The sequence below is a fragment of the Onychostoma macrolepis genome, chromosome 05 (genome assembly GCF_012432095.1).
Source record: "Onychostoma macrolepis isolate SWU-2019 chromosome 05, ASM1243209v1, whole genome shotgun sequence".
Classification (NCBI taxonomy): Eukaryota; Metazoa; Chordata; class Actinopteri; order Cypriniformes; family Cyprinidae; genus Onychostoma; species Onychostoma macrolepis.
The window spans coordinates 7,345,215-7,365,707 of NC_081159.1; the positions used below are offsets into that span (position 1 = coordinate 7,345,215).

The window sequence follows — 20,493 nt, forward strand, 5'->3', positions numbered from 1 at the left end:
ATGAATTAGTGATCAATTTCTGCAATGTTGCAAGAAAATTCAATATTCTATATTTAATAATAAATATTATTTTATATTTTACTTTTTTTTTTTTAATGACCATTTCCTTCATTTAGAAAGGCACACCTCAACAATTATTCATTTTGAAAAGACATTTATTGAGCAATCATTCACCTCCTTGCACTGCCCTGCTCTGAGTCTTACAAGCACTACAAAACATTGCCTTTGACTTAAAATATTTATTAATTTGAAGACATTATACTTTGGGTGTAGTTTTTACCCTGTGTACTGTAAGAACATGCAGCAGATGCAGAGGTGCGGTCATTGTGGATTATGTATCTTTATGATGGTCTGATTTAACTGATGCAGTCTAAATCTTTGGATTAATAAGAAAATGTATGCCTCCAAATCTCTCAAGCCTGAGATTTAACAGGGAGTTTGCAAAATAGTAAATAAATAAAAATAGCATAACCATTCTGTAGTTTACTATACCATGAGGTGTGCAGGCCTGTTGAGCAGGTTGTAATGACGCAGATTCCAGCTACTCAGGAAGGGAAATTATGCCTAATGCTATCCTGATGTTTGTTTTAATGTTTTATAGAGATACTGATGTTTTGTAATAAATTAAGTTGCATGAAGTTCATGTTATCTGAGGAGGATTCTGCACTGTACTGTATCAAGAAGGTGTTCGTCATCTTTCAACCAGGACGTGTCAGCAAAACCCATGCATAGCATTAACCATCCCCAAAATCTCATAGAGCTCTGTTTGTGCATGGTCCTGTCCTCAGAAACGAATCAGTTTTTACTTAATGAACCATCAGCATAAACGTCATCCAGGTAGAAAAAAAGAAAATCATCTGTCTTTCAACAATCCATCAGCCTGAAAATGTTGTTGTGGTCAAAATTGTGTAGACAAGACAAATTGAATGTGTTTAGATTGTTTCGTATTTGTCACCAGTTTGTGCAGGTAGACAGCTTGACATCATGGCATTATCTCTTTATTGCGTATACAGTATACACAAGACATTATGGCAGATATTGCACAGATTAAAGTATTTTTAGTAAAATAAATACTTTAACATTGTTACACTGAACACCAATTTCAGATGATGATTTTTAACTTTATATTTTTCAAAATAATCCTGTAAAATATTTATCACAGTTTCCACAAAAATATTGATCATCCCAACTGTTTTCAACATTGATATTAATAAGGAATGTTTCTTGTGCACCAAATCAGCATGTTAGAATGATTTCTGAAGGATCATGTGACACTGACGACTGGAGCAATGCTGAAAATTCTGCTTTGCCATCACAGGAATAAATTACATTTTAATTACAATAGAGCAGAGGATTTTTAATATATAATAATATACTTTTAAATGTATTTTTGATTAAATGCTGATTTGGTGAGCATAAGAGACGTCTTTCAAAAACATAAAAAACATTAACAATCTTAACAACCCCAAATATTTGAATGGCAGTACACGCGGAACAATTGCGGTTCAGAGTACTCAGCAGAATATGTATTTGATAGTATATAAATTGTAAAAAGCACAGTACAAGAAAGGTAAACTGCAATATGAGGTTGGTAGACAGTGCTAGCACTCATTTCATATTCATATTGGAGGTTGTGAGTGTCATAATGTATCCGAATAAATGAATAAAAAAACTGAACATGCACTGATAAAAATGATTTTTTTGGTGAAGTAAACACTACATAAAAACAAATGTAATTTCTACATTAAATAATTTAGTTCAGGCAAGAATTAAAAAATTAAAGTAAATTCTATATTAGTACTCAATTTAAGCTTGTAGAAATTAAAGTTTGAACTTAAAAGCATATTTTACTTGTCATGTTTACAAGGATTCTTTAAGTAAATATCAAAGTTATGATCCGTTTTCCCATCATGCACTGGGGCATGAATAATTAAAAGGTTAAATTTGTCACTGTTTTTAGTTATATTTACACTGTTTTATGGTTGCTTTTGTTGTTAGGTTTAGTAACTTACTGTTTTGTGACATCTGGAGTTGATTTTCTACTCAAAATGACCCATTCTTACTCAAACACCATCCACTGATTGTCACCGTCATTGTGTATGGTGTACCAAGTATTGAGGTCTCTGTGTTCATTTGGGTAACAATTCTTTTGAGTGGACATATTATCTTAAAAGGATAACAAGCTGTCTACTTGCTTGCTTACGTGTTTGTAAGTGAATCACATGCTTTAATTGCATGGTTGTTTCCCAGTACTACATCGTTTGAGTACATTTTAGAAGCCATGACTGAGTGAAAAATACTTAAGTATTGCAGATTTAACATAAAATAATCAAGTAAAAATTACTCATCAAACTCTAACTGGCCATGTTAATTTTACTTATTTCCTTTGCTAATTTTACCTAACTTAGCCAAGTAGATTTTACTTAATTCAGTACTTACATTTTACTTAAAATTTATTTGTGCAAAAACTTGCCAAATAAAAATTAAGTAAATTTACTTATTGTTTTTTTCAGTGTGTGGAAGGTAATTGCATTAGCTTTTGACATCTATGTCAGATAGATTTGCAGAAAAATTATGTTTTACTTGAATGTCATGATATACCTTTGACGTTATGTGTAAATCACTGTATCTAGAGTATCTACAATCAGTCTCTATTGCATATTTGTTTGATTTTTTTTTTTTTTCATGTGAATTTTCTATTAGCTGCAACTCAAAAGGTGGTGAACGGTAAGTTGAAAATTGTCTGAAATAAGCACCATGTTTCAACACTTATGTGCAGTGTCACATACAAGTAACACAGTGATTTGATGCTTCACTCTAGAGTTCAGTGTGTTAGGGAACACTGGCATGAATTATTATAGGCTATAATTAATAATCAAAAAGCTTGAATTGCTGAAATACAGACATTGTTCTAATGCTATATACAAGCAAATATTGAAACCCTGCTGTTACCACCCTTACGAAAAGGAAGTTTATTCAAGTGTGTTATTAGTATACTTCTTTTAAACTAAAAATATGTAAGTATACTTTTAGTCTACTTTTTATGTACTTCTCAGAAATGTACTTAAAATGACATTTAAGTATACTTGACTTATACTTGGAAAAAGTCTAAATATATCTGAGCTATACTTGTGCTCCTAGAATCCGTGTTTTCTTTGTTATATGGTAGTACACATCTTCTGTACAGAATTTCCAAAAAACACAAGTGAAGAAGAAAAAGAAACAACAGATACTTCCACGTGTAATCTAACATGATAATCAGATATAAAACAGCATCAAAACTGTGTAACGTTATGGAATAAAATGTCGACCAGTGAAGAGGTAATAATGACTGTCAAGCTCTGGGGTGTTGATCGACTCCATCTACGTTTTGATTATCATTCTGAATCCAACTCATGCTCTTTTTCAGCTTTTTGTTCAAAATGTTGTTTATTTTGTTATTCTTAATTTATGAAATTTACCCACATTCAAGTGTTTAAAAAAAGAGTGCATGAAGCTATAATAAAATGTTTATTAAAACTATATTAAGCTATACAGAAATCTTTGTTTACAAGCAGATACCCTGTTTTGTACCCTGTGATGTTTTGTATGTTCAGATATTCATATAACAAAATATATACAAATTAATACCTAAATAGGGACATAGTAGCATACTTAAAATACGATGTAAAGTTCACTTAAAGAAAACTTACGAGTATACTTGCAGTATAAAACCACTAAACTAGTAGTTTACTGAGACTGTACTTCAAAGTGTACTAAAAATGCTAAAAAAGTATTTAATTAGCAAACTATCAGTATACCTATAAGTTCACTTTTAGTATAGTTGCAGTACAAGCTAAAAACTTTGATGTAAACTAGTTGTGTACTCAAAGTACTTAAAGTATACTTAAAAGTACTAGAAAGTGGGCCAATTTAGTCCCAAGGAGTATTGAAATAGTACACTTACAAGTATACTACTAGTACACTGATATTTGTATACTTACTACATAAAGTATACTTAAAAATATACTTGAACTTTACTTAAGTATACTTAATAAAATATACTTGAAGTATACTACTTTTTGGTAAGGGCATAATTACTAAAAAGATGGCCAGATGTTACTTAGCAGCATCAGAATGAATTACTATCAATATCTTTTCATTAATATTTAATATGAAGTCTTGAGACATCACAACAAGCCCATCGATTTCAAGGTCTGTGTGATTATCAGTAGTAGCCAAACTGATAAGGGTTGTTGTGGGGGCCAGAATCAATTTATGGGTGAGCCTCACACAATGAGTCCTACCTAATGTGGACAAACACATTTGAAGGCTGTGTTTGTCCCCTGCTGTAGTTACAGAGAATAGTCCTGCTTTTACTGCGATACATGTTTACCCTCTCAGCAGCAGACGGCGCTGTTGATAGTCATAAGCATTTCAGCAGATGGCGCTGCAGGCTAATGCTAAGTTTAGCTCATGCCTCAAATTATTTCAAGATATTTAAAAATATATATATTTGTTTCTTTGATATTCAAACCCAGTTTGGTATAGGTTAAGTGCAAAAGCAAACCATTTTAATGTTAGCTTCGTCGTTGTATCTGTTTTTAATTGCTTTGATATCACTCAAAATAAAGTGTTAGAAATAGGCTAAGTTAGGTAAATAAGCTAGACAGGTCATGAAGAAAGTGTTACAGCAGAATTAAATTTTAATACACATTGGTATCTTTTATTAATCAAAGAAACTTGTACAGACAGTGGAACTGACAGAAAATACTCTGCATGTAAACTACACATTTGCAGGTAACATTTACGGACAATATATACTCAGTGCTGTTCAAATCTGATGAACTCGGAAGTACTGATGGCTTAAAGAGGATATATGATACCACCACGTCCCTTTATGGGGACCTTTTAACTTAATTTTGTGATTGTGTGGAAAACTATTGGTGGTCAATAAATAGTGAGTCATAAATCATCTAATTATGTTATTCTGAATGTCATATCCTCTAATCATTTGTGTGCATACATTTTTTATACTGTATTTATCTCTACCCCAGTGATACTGAGAAAAAATATATGTTCTGCATATGATAGAAAACATAACTACGTAGCATTAAAATATTTAGAATTTCCATGGCACACTTAAGATTTCTGAAACAAAATCCTGTTTACATGACAAACGCATACAATATATCTATTTACATTAGCCATAGGCTCAAACGAAGATACAAAACTGAAGTACAGTAAAGAGCAGTTCAATTTGAAACACCTCCATAAAACCCCAGACACTTTTGGCCACATGACCAGTTCTACAAAATTGGAGGAAAAAGATACAGAGCACTTGATACTGGAACCTGTTTCATACAAGTCAATATCAAGTATTTCCTGTAAGAAGCTCAGATCCTCACTTTTACATCCACACTCACAGTGGACGTTAAGAAATCTGCTTATGCAGGAATTTAGTATAAAAGAAAGGAAAAAAAGAGAAAGCAAATCACGTTGAACTATACAAATGTTCAATTATAATATCACTACTTATTTGTAGTATAAACCTTGTAGCATAAAAAAGATGAGAACCTAATCTTAACAAATATAAGAAATAACACAAAACAAATTTAATCATTCACCTTCTAGTAACGGAAAAGCAGCTTGTTTCAAACAACATAAATCTACTTTAACACTGAAGTTTGTTGTATAAAAACATGCTCTCTAAGATGCCCGTACATGAACTTTGCGTTTTTACAAATTTATACAATATTAGGTATAATTAATCAAACAAAAATGAAGCCGATTAACTGAAATAAAAAAACAGGCATATTTTGAGACCAATAAATACCCAGTGTGTACATTTGAGTACAGTGTATTGCGGTCAATAGTATTACATTAAAATACCTTCTTTTTCTTCTTCATTATTTTTAAGATCATTTCTTGTGCCCAAATTTGAAAATAAATGGTGAAAGAAGTATAAATAACAAAATATCAATAAATTAAAAAAAAATATGGTTAGTACAAGAGGCATATAAAAGACCTTCAGTGAGCAGGCTTATGGTGCCTTCATTTAAAAATTAAAAATTATTTGAACTGCTCCGGTATGTGTCCGATTTGTGACTGCATGCTAGTGGGAGGGCTGGAAATGCCCTCCGACCAGTCAGACATGTTGGAATGGGGCGACGAGCTGGACCACTGGTCCGGTGAACCCGGAGACGGCGTGAGGAAAGGGTGGTCAGGCACTTGGAGTTGGTGGCTGGGGGTGTTGGCGTCCATTGGGGCTGAGTAACTGTGCTGGGAAGGTGGCGTCAGGAACTGCGTTCCCGCCATGCTGGGACCCAAAGAAGACGGGTTCAACAGCTGGGTCTCCTGGGGGATGATGGTGTGGATGGGCATGCTGTTCCCCACGCTCTGCTGGAGCTCCGGACCACCCAACTCACTGCCGAGTAAGTTCTGGCTCACGCCGCTGGGTGGATTGGAGCTCTGGTGCTGCAGCTGGACATTTGTCTGCTGCGGTCTCTGCTGCATGTTCTGCTGTATCTGCTGCATTAGATGCGGCTGCGTGGTGAGGTGTGTGTTCTGCAGGCTTTGATAGTTCATCATCTGAGACAGCGTGGTGGGACGGCCATTGTGAAGAGACGTCATCAGGCCGGATTGGTGAAGGCTGGCCTGAACTGAGGCGTTCCTCATGGCTCCGAATTGATTTTGCGGACCCATGCTATTGTGCATCCGCCCGAGCCATTCACATTGGCCGTTCATGATGTTTGAGCCGTTAGATCCGGCCACTGGAAGATGGGTGAGACGTGGGGGTAACGGATCAAACTGTATATGGGCCAGGTCTTGCTTGTTGCCCATTCCCAGATGGTTGACGCCCATGTGGGTGTCTGAGATACCCTGTAAGTGATTAAGCGACATGGAGGGTGATTGCTGAAAGGGTGACGTCATCAGCGGTGGGGAGGCGACGTCAGATATGTACCCGTGGGGCGACTCCAAGGAATCAACTGGCGAGAGAACAGCTGAGCTGTCTAGTAAGTTTCCCTTTCCATCCTGTGCCTTCTTCTTCTTGACTTTCATATCTTTGCCATCCTTGCAACCGATGCCTTTTGTGCTTGGCTTGCGGGGTTTTTTACTTTGTATGGAGGGTTTCATGCTACCCATGAAGGCGTTGGGGGAGCAGAGAGGCGGGGAGAGGGTGGTGCAGAGAGGGGCGCTGTGCATGGGAGGACTGCGGACCAGGTTGTATTCGTCGATGAGCCGCACAATGTCGTGATGCATTCTGTCCTGAGCGATATCCCGCGGGAGCCGATCCATGTGGTCTGTGATCTCTCGATTAGCAAAATGCTCGAGAAGAACTTTAGCAGTCTCGTAACTTCCTTCTCTTGCCGCCAAGAATAGAGGAGTCTCCTCCTGAACGTGGGAAAATCATTGGTAAGCAGAAAGCATTTTGAAAAAATGAAAACGTTTTTGTACTATGCGAGTACGAATATTATGTGAAGTGTGTTATTTTAAAAATATCATAGCATTATTTGTGATACAAACTAATCAAGTGCTGCTTACCTTATTGTTCTGCATATCTTTATTTGCCCCGTTCTTAAGCAATACCATCGCTGCATCTACGTTGTTCACAGCGGCTGCCCAGTGAAGTGCAGATTTACCTGTAGCACAGACAGAAACCTCTTCAGCATGTGCTCAGTTACATTTACTAAGAAACCAACAATAGTAATACATAGTAATATATGTAATTGTGATAAAATATTTTTAGTATAAATTAGCAGTAAAATCTCACCATATTATATATGACCAGTGGAATGTTTGGACAAAGCTACTCCTTCTTAATTATTACTATTTTACACATTTAAGAATAATAGTAAAGTCATAAAAATTAACAAACAAATCAAATTAAATGTTGTAGATCATGTACTGATGAACAATATGAATACATCAAAACTTACAATAGCCTTCAAAAGTTTGAGGTTGGTTAAATATCTTCAATGTTTAATGAAAGAAGTCTCTTATGCTCAACAAGACTGTGTGTATTTGAACAAAATACAGTAAAAAGAGTAATATTGTGATATTTTATTACAATTTAAAATAACTTTGTTCTTTTGGTAACACTTTACAGTAAGGTTCATTAGTTAACAACATTAGTAAACATGAACTAAGAATGAACAATACTTCTACAGCATTTATTATTCTTAGTTAATGTTAATTTCATGCATTATTAAAATCACAAGTTGTGTTTGTTAACATTAGTTAATGCACTGTGAACTAACATGAATAAACAATGAACAACTGTATTTTCATTAACTAACATTAACAAAGCATGTAATAAATGCATTGTTCATTGTTTGTTCATGTTAGTTAATACATTAACTAATGTTAACAAATGACACCTTATTGTAAAGTGTTACCGTTCCTTTTTAATATATTTTAAAATGTAATTTATTCCAGTGATGGCAAAGCTGAATTTTCAGCAGCCATTACTCGAGTTTTCAGTGTCACATGATCCTTCAGAAATCCTTCTGATATGCTGATTTGGTGCTGAAGAAACACTTCTTATAATTAATAATGCTGAAAACCGTTGTGCAGCTTAATATTTTTGTGGATGCTTTTGTGGATACATTTTGATCAGGAGTCTTTGATAAATAGAAAGTGCAAAGGAACAGCTTTTCATTTCTTTTTTTTTCTTTTTTTTTATTAGACTTGAATTAAATTGATCAATTTAATGCAGAATAAAAGTATTAATAAATAAATCTGACCCAAACTAAATGGTAGTGTATATCATATCTTCTTCCATCCAGCTTCACGAGGTGCAACCTGGCCTTTTCTGGACACTTTTTTTTTGGTTTAATGTTTTCTGATTTAACTTTTAGATGTTGTAATAATTAATAATAATAATAATAATATGTTTGACAGTGTTTGAGTATGGCAGTGTAATAGTCATACCAGAATCATCAATGGCATTGACATCAGCATGGCAGTTGATGAGTTCCTCCACCATGCCCTCGACCGCAAGTCTTGCTGCCAGTATCAGAGGTGTAGTGCCATCATGCATGCGGGCATCCAGGTCTGTGGCACGGTTACGTATCAAAATCTGCATAAGGACAAAAGTTAACATGTTTCAGAAAACAGAGATAATGATGCATAAATCGGTGGAAATACACAATGTTAAACATCCTTATTATTATTCTGTATTCCCTTATGAAACTGTGGCTCACATACCTGGAAGACCCCTTGTGCATCTGCAGCCACAGCAGCATGTAATGGAGTCCGTCCCATATTGTCCTGGATGTTGGCATCTGCACTGGCCTCCAAGAGCCTTTTTGCAGCATCTGAGCGGGCATAACGGGCAGCCAGGTGTAGGGCCGTCTCACCTGTACGGTCTGTCTGGTTGTGAAGGTTGGCACCTTGGTAGATGAAGTCATTGATGACGTTGGCTGAAGCGTCCTCCTCTTCCTCGCTGTTTCCTGTTTCTAGCCCTCCTCCACTACAAGATGCAATCATGAGAGGAGTAAAGCCATCTAGAAAGGAAAAAGAAAGTGAAGATGTTATGTTTACATGTATTTAGGTAGCAGAAGCTTTATACTAAGGAGACATTCATTTTTCAAATCCTAAATTCCATTATGACCATTCTTCAGGAGATTTTTTTTTTTCCATATGTGACCCTGGACCACAAAACCAGTCATAAGGGTCAATTTTTTTTTTTAATTGAGATTTATACATCTTCTGAAAGCTGAATAAATAAGTTTTCCATTGATGTATGGTTTGTTAGGACAATATTTGGCTGAGATATGACTATTTGAAAATCTGTAATCTGAGGGTGCAAAAAAATCTAAATATTGAGAAAATCGCCTTTAAAGTTGTCCAAATTAAGTTCTTAGCCATTCATATTACTAATCAAATATTAAGTTTTGATATATTTACAGTACGAAATTTATAAAATACCTTCATGGAACATGATCTTTACTTAATATCCTAATGATTTTTGGCATAAAAGAAAAATTGATAATTTTGACCCATACAATGTATTTGTTGGCTATTGCTACAAATATACCCCAGCGACTTATGACTAGTTTTGTTGTCCAGGGTCACATATTTCAGGTTTCCATCATTATTTCTACTACACAATATGAAGAGAAAACACTGAAAGAGCAACAATTTTCCTTTGAGTAGGACTAGTCTGAGGCCAACCTAAAGAAATGTTTTCCTCAAAGTGATGGACCAAAGTAACGGCAAAAAGAAACAAACAAATCGAAGATGGATTTGACGCACTCTCTTTCTGAATCGCCCCAGATGGCTTCGATAACGGATTGTAATCAAGCGTAGAGGTTTGGTAAATCTCAGGGACGAGCGCCACGCTTTGAAATTTCAACCGCTGGTAAAACAGAGTATTATCACCTCTGAGAAGCTGCTTTCTTTGCTGACTTCGACAGGGGCTTCTCGGCTTCAAAAGAATAGCTATTCCCAGATCAGGCCTGATTTGGTCGATTTAAAAACATCAATCCACACAAAGAGAAAAAAAAAGGAAAAACAGCTCGCAAAGAGATAGCAAAAGAATGTTGCCTTTGACAATCTTAAAGTGTTGTCAGGGGTATATTGGTGCTTATAGAAAGAGAGGATGAGCATATCATAAAGAGTTTAATTAACAAAACACATGTAAGCAGAATGATATCACAGGATGAATCGGTAAGGCTGGTAAAAATGTGCTCAGTCCCCAGGGTTTACAGCTTTCAGTCAGAGCCTTTGAAGTGGATTCTTTTCCCCAAAGGGCCCTGAGCATTAACTCCTACTTAGAACTCAATTCAGTTCCTCATCCCAGCACTCGACAGTATGCGCACACACAAATTGGTGTGTAAACCGGAGAACAGGTGTAATCCATAAGCAAAGAATTTACGCAGACTGAGTTCTCATAAAAAATCACAACAAATATCTCATTATGTCTGTGTTAACTAGACAAGTAAAATGATTTCCCAACAAAAATATAATCAGCCAAAATATTATATTTATCTAGCTAAAAATTACCTAGTCAATGTGGCCACATCTTTGATGTAATAATATATAAAATGTAAAGCAAATATGATAAAGTTAGAATTTTGAATGAATAAAATTAATTAATTTATAATATTTTTAATATTAATATTTTTATTTAATTATAATCAAATTATATTATTATAAATATAATTTAAATTCACATGAATAATATTTGATTACAATTACATTTAAATATATTAAATTATTGTATTATATAATAATTTAAAAGTCATCAATACCCAAAAATAAAACCATTATTACTGGTACATGTGGGGAAAAAATGAAATATATAACAATGCCTAACCTGGTCCTCGGGCATTGACATCCATGCAGTCGTTCTCTATCTCGCCCTGAGGGGGTGTGGGAGCGATGGATGGGATGCGTAGATCAGCTGCGTCCAAGTGCTGCTGCGTCCACTGCCGGTGATCTGGCTGATGGTCTAAATCAAGCATCGACTGCTCCTCAGACTAAAATAAGAGAATGAGACATTAACAAATTACAAACAAACATTTGAATTAATATTATTAATTAATGCAAGAGTACTAATTGTAAGACGCTTCTATGTGAATATTTTGTCAGTGATAAATGTGTTGCTCTGCTCACCCTGAAGCGTTTGGTGTCTGATGGTTCCTCTTCTCCCCATTCATTCTGGTTGTCATCCATTAATGAAATGTCTGAACAGTTCTTAAGTGGCCTGTTTTTAGAAAAATAATCCATTAGACGTGCCGATATAACTACTCATATAACTTTTCCCAACACCAAAAGCCGTCATTGGTTATCAAGCTCCACCTTCTTCCTAAAACTACTCAGTTAAATTAAATTAAACTCAACAGATGATCATTACTTAAAATGGAAAAACTTTCCCTCCATAATAGTTTGTCCCTTCAAACTCGACACCCAAAGATAACGCGACTGACCTCAGACCGACAGAGTCTTCGCCGACCGGCTCCCTCCTCTTCTTCTTGCTGGGCTCGCTGGTCTTGAAACCCTCCGGAAACCAGAGTTGACCATGTTCCCGGCGGCGTTTACGGGACGCAACCATTCCCACAGCGACAAAGGCCAGCAGCGCCAGTCCTGCCAGAACCACGTAGACTGGATAGAGCTCTATAGGCGGCGGTCCATCAATCTTACCTGCCACAGAAAGTGCAGTTGACATGTCAAACCCACAGAAGAGACAAGAATGTGTTCCTCATGCAAGGATGAGGCACAAATTGCTCGTAATAGGAGGACAAACTACAGCAAAGCACGAGTTCGTAGTAATCAGAATTGCTAACCGCTTCTCATCAAAAAGAAGGAGCTGGCAAATAAGAAAAGGAGGAGGACAGAAAAAAGAGAAAAGAAAGAACACCTCCTCTCCCCTTTCTCAGCCTAGGGTACCAGGAGACAACTTTACCAGTTCTTCTTTAAGGGAAAAAAAGGGAGGGATTAATGAACTTCAAATTACCGCGCACACTTTAAGCTGTAAAGACGAAGGATTTATTAGGATTTTCGAGATAACAAAGACTCCCAACTTCTAGCACACTCCCGATCAATTTTTCTCCTCTCTTTTTTCATGCTCTCTCCACTAACGATTTTGAAATGATAAACTCTGCTCACCTAAACCCTTGGAGATGCATTAAGTCCTGGTACATTCAACAAGGTTAAGGTTCCAGCAGCCCCCATCATTTTAGATTCAAACCATGAATGGGCTGTATGTGTGTATGTGAGAGTGTCTTGTTGGGCCAAATGAGTTGACATGATTTGCATCAATTAACTATTTTTGGTGCCTGGAGCCAGCGGATCTGCCCTCAGACTGCCGCATTGATTGTTTAGTCTGTCTAATGCACAAAGAACATTTGCTTCATTGTTATAAGGAAGAAACGTACAAACTTCAAAGTGATCCCTGTAATCCACGGTAGGAGGTGGTGGGGTTAAAGGTTGGGGGTTGGTGCTGAATACATTGAGTAAGATGGGAGGCCTAGTCTTGATTAAGGGCATTATGGGAAGACGTGAGGCACACGACAATGCTCGTGCCAAACACTCACTTGTGACGGCCTCGATGACGTAAGGCATATTCAGATTGCCGCTGGAAGCCAGGGCTCCGAGGAAAGCCGCCACGTCGTTTGCGCTCTGGAAGCACTCGGAGGTTTGTTGGTAGCATTGGCGGTTGTCAATCTCTAGATATACCACCGAGCTGATGGAAATCAAAAGCGTGATTTTTATTGATTTTTATTAAAATTAAACATTCTTAAAGCACACGAGGCCTCACATACGTACCCTTTGATCTGCATCTCGTCCAGTTCTCTGCGTTTTCTCCCTCCTTCCACCACTATATTGTAAATGCTGCTTTTTACGGAACTCAAGACGTTGCTGGAAGCATCGTTCCAGCCATCTAGTGATCGTTTGATGTTGTGCTTTCTCAGTTCCTGCTCGTTGCCGTAATAAGGGTAGATCATTTCCTCTCCCTTACTGTCGTGCCGGAAAACAATGTTGGTGTGGAGGACTCGGCTAAGCTCCCGCAGAAATCCAAAGGAGTTGTTTCGGAGCTGGTCGGGCAAAATGTGGACCACCACAACTAGGAGTCCAGAAGCTAACTTTTCGGGTATGTTGCTTGCACAGTCCAGCCCGTCCCATTCACACTCTGCATTATTGCAGCCCTGGTCACAGTGGCCATCTGAATAGTGGTCTTTGCAATACTGGTCATAGAGTGGACTGTGAGAGAGGGGAGCAGAGTTTAGAAATAACATTCATTCATGAAAACAGAGCTAAAAAGCTTCTCATTCTGGTCTTACAAGATTTCTAAATGGTCTTGAGAGCTGGACTACAAGTCTGTAAACCATCTTAGCCAAGCTACCATCTACCAAAACTACACCAGAGTGATTTCAGACCAAAGACCAGTTGCATAAACAACCATTATGTGTCTTGAGAACTAGTTTGACCAACTACCATTTAGCTAAAAGATAATCAGATAGTCTTGGTTTTCATTCTGAAATGGTGTATGATTGTGATACTATTACAGTTTTTATTAATATTATAAATTAGAATTTATTTTTATATTTTCCATTTTCATTTTAGTAATTTTGTTGGGTGTTTTTGTTATTTTCTTTAAATATGCCTGGTTGTTTTTATTTTATTTTATTTATTTTAATACATCAAATTAAAAAAATTAGAAAGGTTGCCTGAAATAAAATAAAATAAAACAAAACAAAATACTGACTTGAGTCTAATAATTTTCACTCAGAAATTCTCTAGCTGTCAAAATAATAATGGGTTAGACTGGATTTTAATAAAACCAGAAATTTAGGGGAAAAAATTATTTAAGAGATTCTAGAGAAAACTATTCTTAAGAGCTGAGTTTCAATAGAAAATGTTGCATAACTTTAAGACTTTTATTTTATTTTATTTTTTATTTCCATGACTCTTTCAGAGCTGCTAAAGAGAAATTGCCTGGGAGTTTAAAAATTGTGATTTCCAATTAAAGCTTCCTGATAATTTCTCTTAAGCACGATCATTTTAGCTTAAAACTGTTAGCTATGATTACAAATGTACAACTTGTACCTTTCCTTGAAACGTCAAATAGCACTCACTTGCACTGGCCCTCCAGTCTCTGGCAGTCAAATCCGTCGTAGAGGCATCCAGCGTTGTGACACTGTTCATCACACTTCCCGTTATTAAAATAGCGCCAGCACTGCAGCGCGTCCGAACAGTTCTGCCACGGGTCATTGAAGTTCAGCGAGCAGTCCCCTCCATCCCAGTCACAATCGTAATTATTACATGCGCTGTCACAGATCTTATTGCCTTTCTTGTTCTCACACTCTGTTATCTCGCAGCTCACTTTCACTTTTGGAGCAGGTGTAATATCTCGAGCAGGGCCACCTGGGAAGCTGAAGTCCAGGATGTGGCAGAAGAGGCCATTGAAGCCAGTAGGACAGATGCAGTGGTAGTATGGGGCCTCTGAGATATACTCGCACGTGCCTCCGTTGTAGCATGGATTGGTGGTGCAGTGACCCTCAGTGGGATACTGGCACTCAGGACCAGTGAAGGCAGGGGTGCACAGGCATTTGGGGCTCTTGTGACCAGAAACGCATGTACCGCCATTTTTACAATGGAGACTCCCGCAGGCATGAGCGTCATACTCGCAGGTTGAGCCTGTAAAGCCCTAAATGAGACATACACAAGTTGTAAAATGTATATATCATAGTATACTGATTTCTTATAGCAAATCTATATAGTACCATTCTAAAGTTATGTTAAAAGTTTTTTTTTCAAGTCTCAGGCTGCAGTTATTTGTTAAATAATAGAGAAATCTGTGATTAATCGCAATTAATCGTTTGACAGCACTAGTTATAATATATAATTTATAAAAAAAAAATTCAGCCCGATTAGTTCATATCCTATGTGATTGATATGAAATAATAAGACAGAAGTGTTAAGAACAGGATTGCTAAACGATGCAAAGCAGGTTCAGAAGACCATGGCTAAATGTATCAGAGAATATGACTAACCGGTGGACATTTGCAGATGAAGCCATGAGGAGTGTTACTAGCAACAGCACAGGTGCCTCCATTGCGGCAAGGTTTCCCCTTACAGCCATCAAACACTCTGTCACAGCGCTGACCTGGAGTGGCCCACAAACAAGGTTATTGTGTGATCAGAATGTAGCATTACTCTCAAAATCAAAGCATAATGATCCAGTAGCCTGTGCTGTACCTGTGTATCCTGTGCGACACTCGCAGCGGTAGTTGTTTGTGAGCTGGATGCAGCTGTGTGTGCCACGGGGGTCACAAGGGTTGGACAAGCATTCATTAACATCACCCTCACAACGTTCCCCCACATATCCGGCCGGGCAGATGCAGTGGTACCCGCCCACACGGTCCACACAGCGGCCCTGGTTAAAGCATTTGGGCTCCTGGGTGATGGGGTCGGTGAAGGGTGTGCAGTCATCAATGTTGATCTCGCAGTGCACACCTGAGAGAGAAGCGGAGAGGAACTGTCTTATAAAAGCCACCCTTATTGCAGAGAAGTAAATATAGGCTCTGTTCCAAAAGAGCTGCCTTGCTTGAATACTGCCTACACAGACAGCTGTCCTCTAAGGCAACATAATAGTCATTACTGACTGATTTGGAATGAAGAAACATGGCTTAAATAAAGTACAACAGTTGGGTTACTTTAAAATCAGAATAAATATCCTTTCTTTTCTTTTTTTCCATAGTGGAATGAACAATAACTTTATAAACCTTTACAACCTATGAGCTATGAGGATGTTAATCTATGATTTATGCTTTTATTGTAGCTATCTGCATGCATTATTTCAACATAATTTTTTTTTTTATATAAACATGTTTAACAGTGTAATTCCTGGTAAAAAAATAAAAAAATTAAACTACATTACCCATGATTCTGCAAAGAAATCGACACCAATCACAAAGTATATTGTGTGAGTGTGTGTGTGTGTGTGTGTGTGTGTGTGTGTATATATATATTTTTTGTTGTTGTTTTTGACTGTCATTCATGGTGCTTCATGGGATTGAAGCTCTTATTGCACATTCTTGCACCTTTGTCTTTTTTTTCTAATATTTGAAGAGTTATTTGCTTCAGTCATGGTTTGTAATGTTGTGATTCATCCTGTAGCTGGTTTGTTTGGTTTATGGCTTTTAACTGTTTAACTAAGACTTTTTTTTTAAATCCCTATGGGAAAAAATATTTCCAGAACCAAGGCCACTGAAAAAGCACTTGATTAACTATAATAGAGATGGATGTTACAAAGCTAACAGATACTCTAAACATAAAAATACAGAGCAAACATAAACATTTCTGTTTTAATTAGATTCATTGTAGAATTCATGATTAATTACATGAGAAATGTGTCTATACTGTATAATATGAATTATATAAATGAAATATAATTATATTATATAACACAAATATAAATTATAATATGAAGATAATGAAATATAACTAAAATTACTTTGAATAAAAATGTAATAATACATTTTGCTAAATTTTATTAGTATAATTACTTTAATATAAATAAAGTTAAAATTAAATAAATTAAAATCAATATATTTTGATATTTCTCTCCTGCTTCTATGATGCCTTAAAATCATAGAGATACAGACAAAGAGAAAAGACAGTTAAATGTAATACAGCTGGGTAATTTAACACACTGAGGGCCCTATTTTAATGATTTAAGCGCATGGTCTAAAGCGCATGGCGCAAGTGCACTCAGGGTGTGTCTTTTGCTAGTTTAACGACGGAAAAACGGTCGGTGCGCCCGGGCACATGGTCTAAATGGGTTGTCTCTATTCTCTTAATGAGTAATGGGTGTTTTTTGGGCGTAACGTGCAATAAACCAATCAGAGTCTCATCTCCCATTCCCTTTCAGAGCGAGTTGCGCTCACGCCATGGCAGATTCGCTATTTAAATGGCGGAATTTTAAGGCGCACAGACTGAACGCGTCTCCAGAGACCAAACAGATCTGCTCATGCGCGAGCAAATAGGTAGGCTAATTCTGATACACGCAATGACTATCCATTATGACATGTATTATAAATATGTACATTTTTATATTTATGCCTACACAATAATATTCTTTTACACTGTAATCCTTTAATTTTTCATAATTTGGCATGTTTGTGTGCTGCTGCGCGTCCCTGTGTGTAATAAGCAAAGTGAACGCGCGTTGTGGACCCGCCCAGAGGCGCATTTTCTTCTAACGCGCTCTTTAAATAACATAAAAATAGTGCGCCATTGACTTTAGACCAGGTTTGAGTTGGTCAGTGGCGCAGTCTAGTTTCAGTTCCTCAAAATAACAACGCACCAACGATGCACCCTGAACACACCTCGTTTTCAGACCAGCACGCCCATGGGCGCACAAATGCATTTGCTATTTAAACAACGCAGCGCAGGACGGGAAAATGAGAACTGCGTCGGGCTCAAAACTAGCAAAAACACTTGCGCCGTGCATTGCGCAGGGTGTATGAGAGGGCCCTGAAAGTTTCTATCCATTTTATAAAATAAAAGTCCATCTATGAGCTTTAATTAAGCATGACTACATCAATCAGAGGGAAACGTCTAAGCCTGCTGATAACAGTTAAGACCTAATTAATGAAGTGTGGAATGGGCGAAAAGAGCAAAACAGAGGAGGAAGTGATAGCTGACCTTGTGTTCCCCGAGGACAGGAGCATTTGTAGGTATTGATCAGGTCAATGCATGTGCCTCCGTTCTGGCAGGGCTGAGACAGACACTCATTGATCTCATCAGAGCAGTTCACTCCATGATAACCTGGCACGCACTTCAAGAAACGAGAGAAGGAGCGAGGCGAATTAATGCCAAACATAAAACAAGCCTGTTTCTGTTTACTTGGCGGTTTCTTCCTCCTTTGCCAAACAAGCAATTCTTTTACAAAGAAGGGAGATTTAGCAGGCATTAACCTAAAGTGTCTTCTTCTACAGTCACTTCTGTCCCTAACCACCAGTTTTGCTTGACTTACTTCACAGGAATAGCCGCCCAGGTAGTCAGTGCAGGTTGCTCCGTTCTGGCAAGGATTGGGAATGCATTCATCCACCTGCTCCTCACAGTAGCTGCCCGTGTATCCGGCCTGACAGTGACAATAGTGTGTGTTTCCAGCATCCAGACACTGGCCAGAGTTACGACACAGCCGGGCCACCTCTACACCTAAAAGTGGAAGGAGCAAACATCACAGCAGATTTGTGAAACACTGAACAGCCCGGCAGAAATGTGTGGTAATCGGCAAACATATTTTAGGCACATAGATACAAAGAAACCTACCTTGTTGTTTGGCGGCCACCTCGCAAGAAACACTGGGGACGTCGCAGTATAAACCAGTCCAGCCTGTCTGACACTGGCAGCTGTATCTAGTGCCGCTCTGTCTGCAGACACCTCCATTCTTACAGGGAGAAGGCTTACACCAGTTCACCAGCTCCTGCAAGACAAGAATTCATCCCGTGTTCACATTTTAACTTTCTAATATCCATGAGTTCAAATCTCTTTCATTCATAATACATTTTATTTTATTATATTTGACACAAAGTGCTGACATGAATTAGTGATAGATCGCAATTAATTTATTTTTAAATAATTGAAATTAATTAAATTATACTACTTAAAACAAGTGAAAAATATGTATTAAAAAAACGATATATTATAAAATAAAACAATACATAAAAAATATTCAAAACACAGTTTGGCTCCTAGCTTTTAATTGTTTAACAAAGGCAAAAATACTTCTGGAAATAAGGCTACTGAAAAAGTGGACAGGCTAATTTATATTATGCATTCTATCGACTATAACAGTGTTTGATGTAAATTTGTTGCTAAGCTAACAATGTAATACTCTAAGTATAAAAATACAGAGAAAACAAAACATGTATTTTGTAGTTAGACTGGTTTTAGAACATGGGGGGGGGGGGGGAATGGGAAATAAAGGAAATGTGTCTATGATTAAAATTAAATATTAAAATTGCATTTGAAATTCGTGCATTTTATTTATAAATGTTACTAGTATAATTTATTTTAATACAAAAAAATGAAGTTCTACATATATTTATATTGACATTTCCTCTCACATCAAGTGTGCTCCTTTGATGCCTTAAAATCATAGAGCTACAAAAAAAAAAAAAAGGATGGGTAACTTTAATATTGTGAAACTGTAAAATATAACACTGTTCCTGTCCATTTTCTAAAATAAAAGCTGATGTGAATTAGGGACAGATCAATATATAAAGTAATACAGTTTGAAATGATTGGCATTGACTACTTAAAAGAAGTGGAATTAATAGAAATGTATTCAAAAATGTTAGTATATATCTTTTAGGGAATATTCATTTAATTGTAGAACTTTTCAGCAAATTTTAGAATTATACTACAGAATCAACAAAGGAAACACTATAAGCTATGAATGTATGATGGATACATGCTAAGTTTTGTCCATGTCACATGCTGTCTAAATCTTTGATTTGCTACCTGGCAGTTGAGGCCTTGGTATCCCTGTGGGCAGGTGCACTTGTATGTGCCGTAGCTGTCCTGACAGGTGCCTCCATTCATGCAGGGTCTGGAGTCGCACTCGTTGATGTCATGCTGGCAGTAGTTTCCAGTGAACCCCGTTGGGCACAGGCAAGTGAAACTGTTGATGCCATCCACACATGTGCCGCCATTAAAACAAGAGCTGTTTGAAAAAAAAATTATGATTATCAGTCTTATTAATTTAACATGTAGTTTTTTAATATATAAAGGTGTGTGATGACTCTCTGGTTGCATTGTCCTTTGTTTACCAGAGGGGGCACTAATGGACAACAGAGGAGCTTTTTTGTGGTACACTTTATCATGAAGCAGATCAAGTTGACTAGATGGTAACACTTTAATGTAATTTATTCATGTGACGGCAAAACTCCAGTCTCTTTTGAACGGTAGTGTATCTACAAACATAATTTTTCTTACGCTTTTGTAAGTATTTTATATTTGTGAAAACAGCATGTTTGCTTGCGCACCTATCGT

The 20,493-nt window shown here is 37.0% G+C and overlaps 1 protein-coding gene across 1 annotated transcript in view; it reads right to left on the minus strand.

Moving 5' to 3' along the window:
* Nucleotides 1-4,678: 4,678 nt before the first annotated feature.
* Nucleotides 4,679-20,493, minus strand: part of notch1b (notch receptor 1b) — a 44,062-nt gene continuing 28,247 nt past the window's right edge. Inside the window, exons 19-34 of the mRNA XM_058775374.1 lie at nucleotides 19,963-20,164; nucleotides 18,769-18,922; nucleotides 18,470-18,654; nucleotides 18,139-18,271; nucleotides 15,688-15,945; nucleotides 15,483-15,595; nucleotides 14,565-15,136; nucleotides 13,255-13,689; nucleotides 13,023-13,171; nucleotides 11,916-12,129; nucleotides 11,602-11,692; nucleotides 11,303-11,465; nucleotides 9,190-9,488; nucleotides 8,914-9,061; nucleotides 7,525-7,622; nucleotides 4,679-7,374 (exon numbers count right to left, since the gene is read on the minus strand). Of these exons, the coding sequence (XP_058631357.1) occupies nucleotides 6,052-7,374; nucleotides 7,525-7,622; nucleotides 8,914-9,061; nucleotides 9,190-9,488; nucleotides 11,303-11,465; nucleotides 11,602-11,692; nucleotides 11,916-12,129; nucleotides 13,023-13,171; nucleotides 13,255-13,689; nucleotides 14,565-15,136; nucleotides 15,483-15,595; nucleotides 15,688-15,945; nucleotides 18,139-18,271; nucleotides 18,470-18,654; nucleotides 18,769-18,922; nucleotides 19,963-20,164 (4,537 nt within the window). The 3' untranslated portion in view covers nucleotides 4,679-6,051. The remainder of the gene's footprint in view (nucleotides 7,375-7,524; nucleotides 7,623-8,913; nucleotides 9,062-9,189; nucleotides 9,489-11,302; nucleotides 11,466-11,601; nucleotides 11,693-11,915; nucleotides 12,130-13,022; nucleotides 13,172-13,254; nucleotides 13,690-14,564; nucleotides 15,137-15,482; nucleotides 15,596-15,687; nucleotides 15,946-18,138; nucleotides 18,272-18,469; nucleotides 18,655-18,768; nucleotides 18,923-19,962; nucleotides 20,165-20,493) is intronic.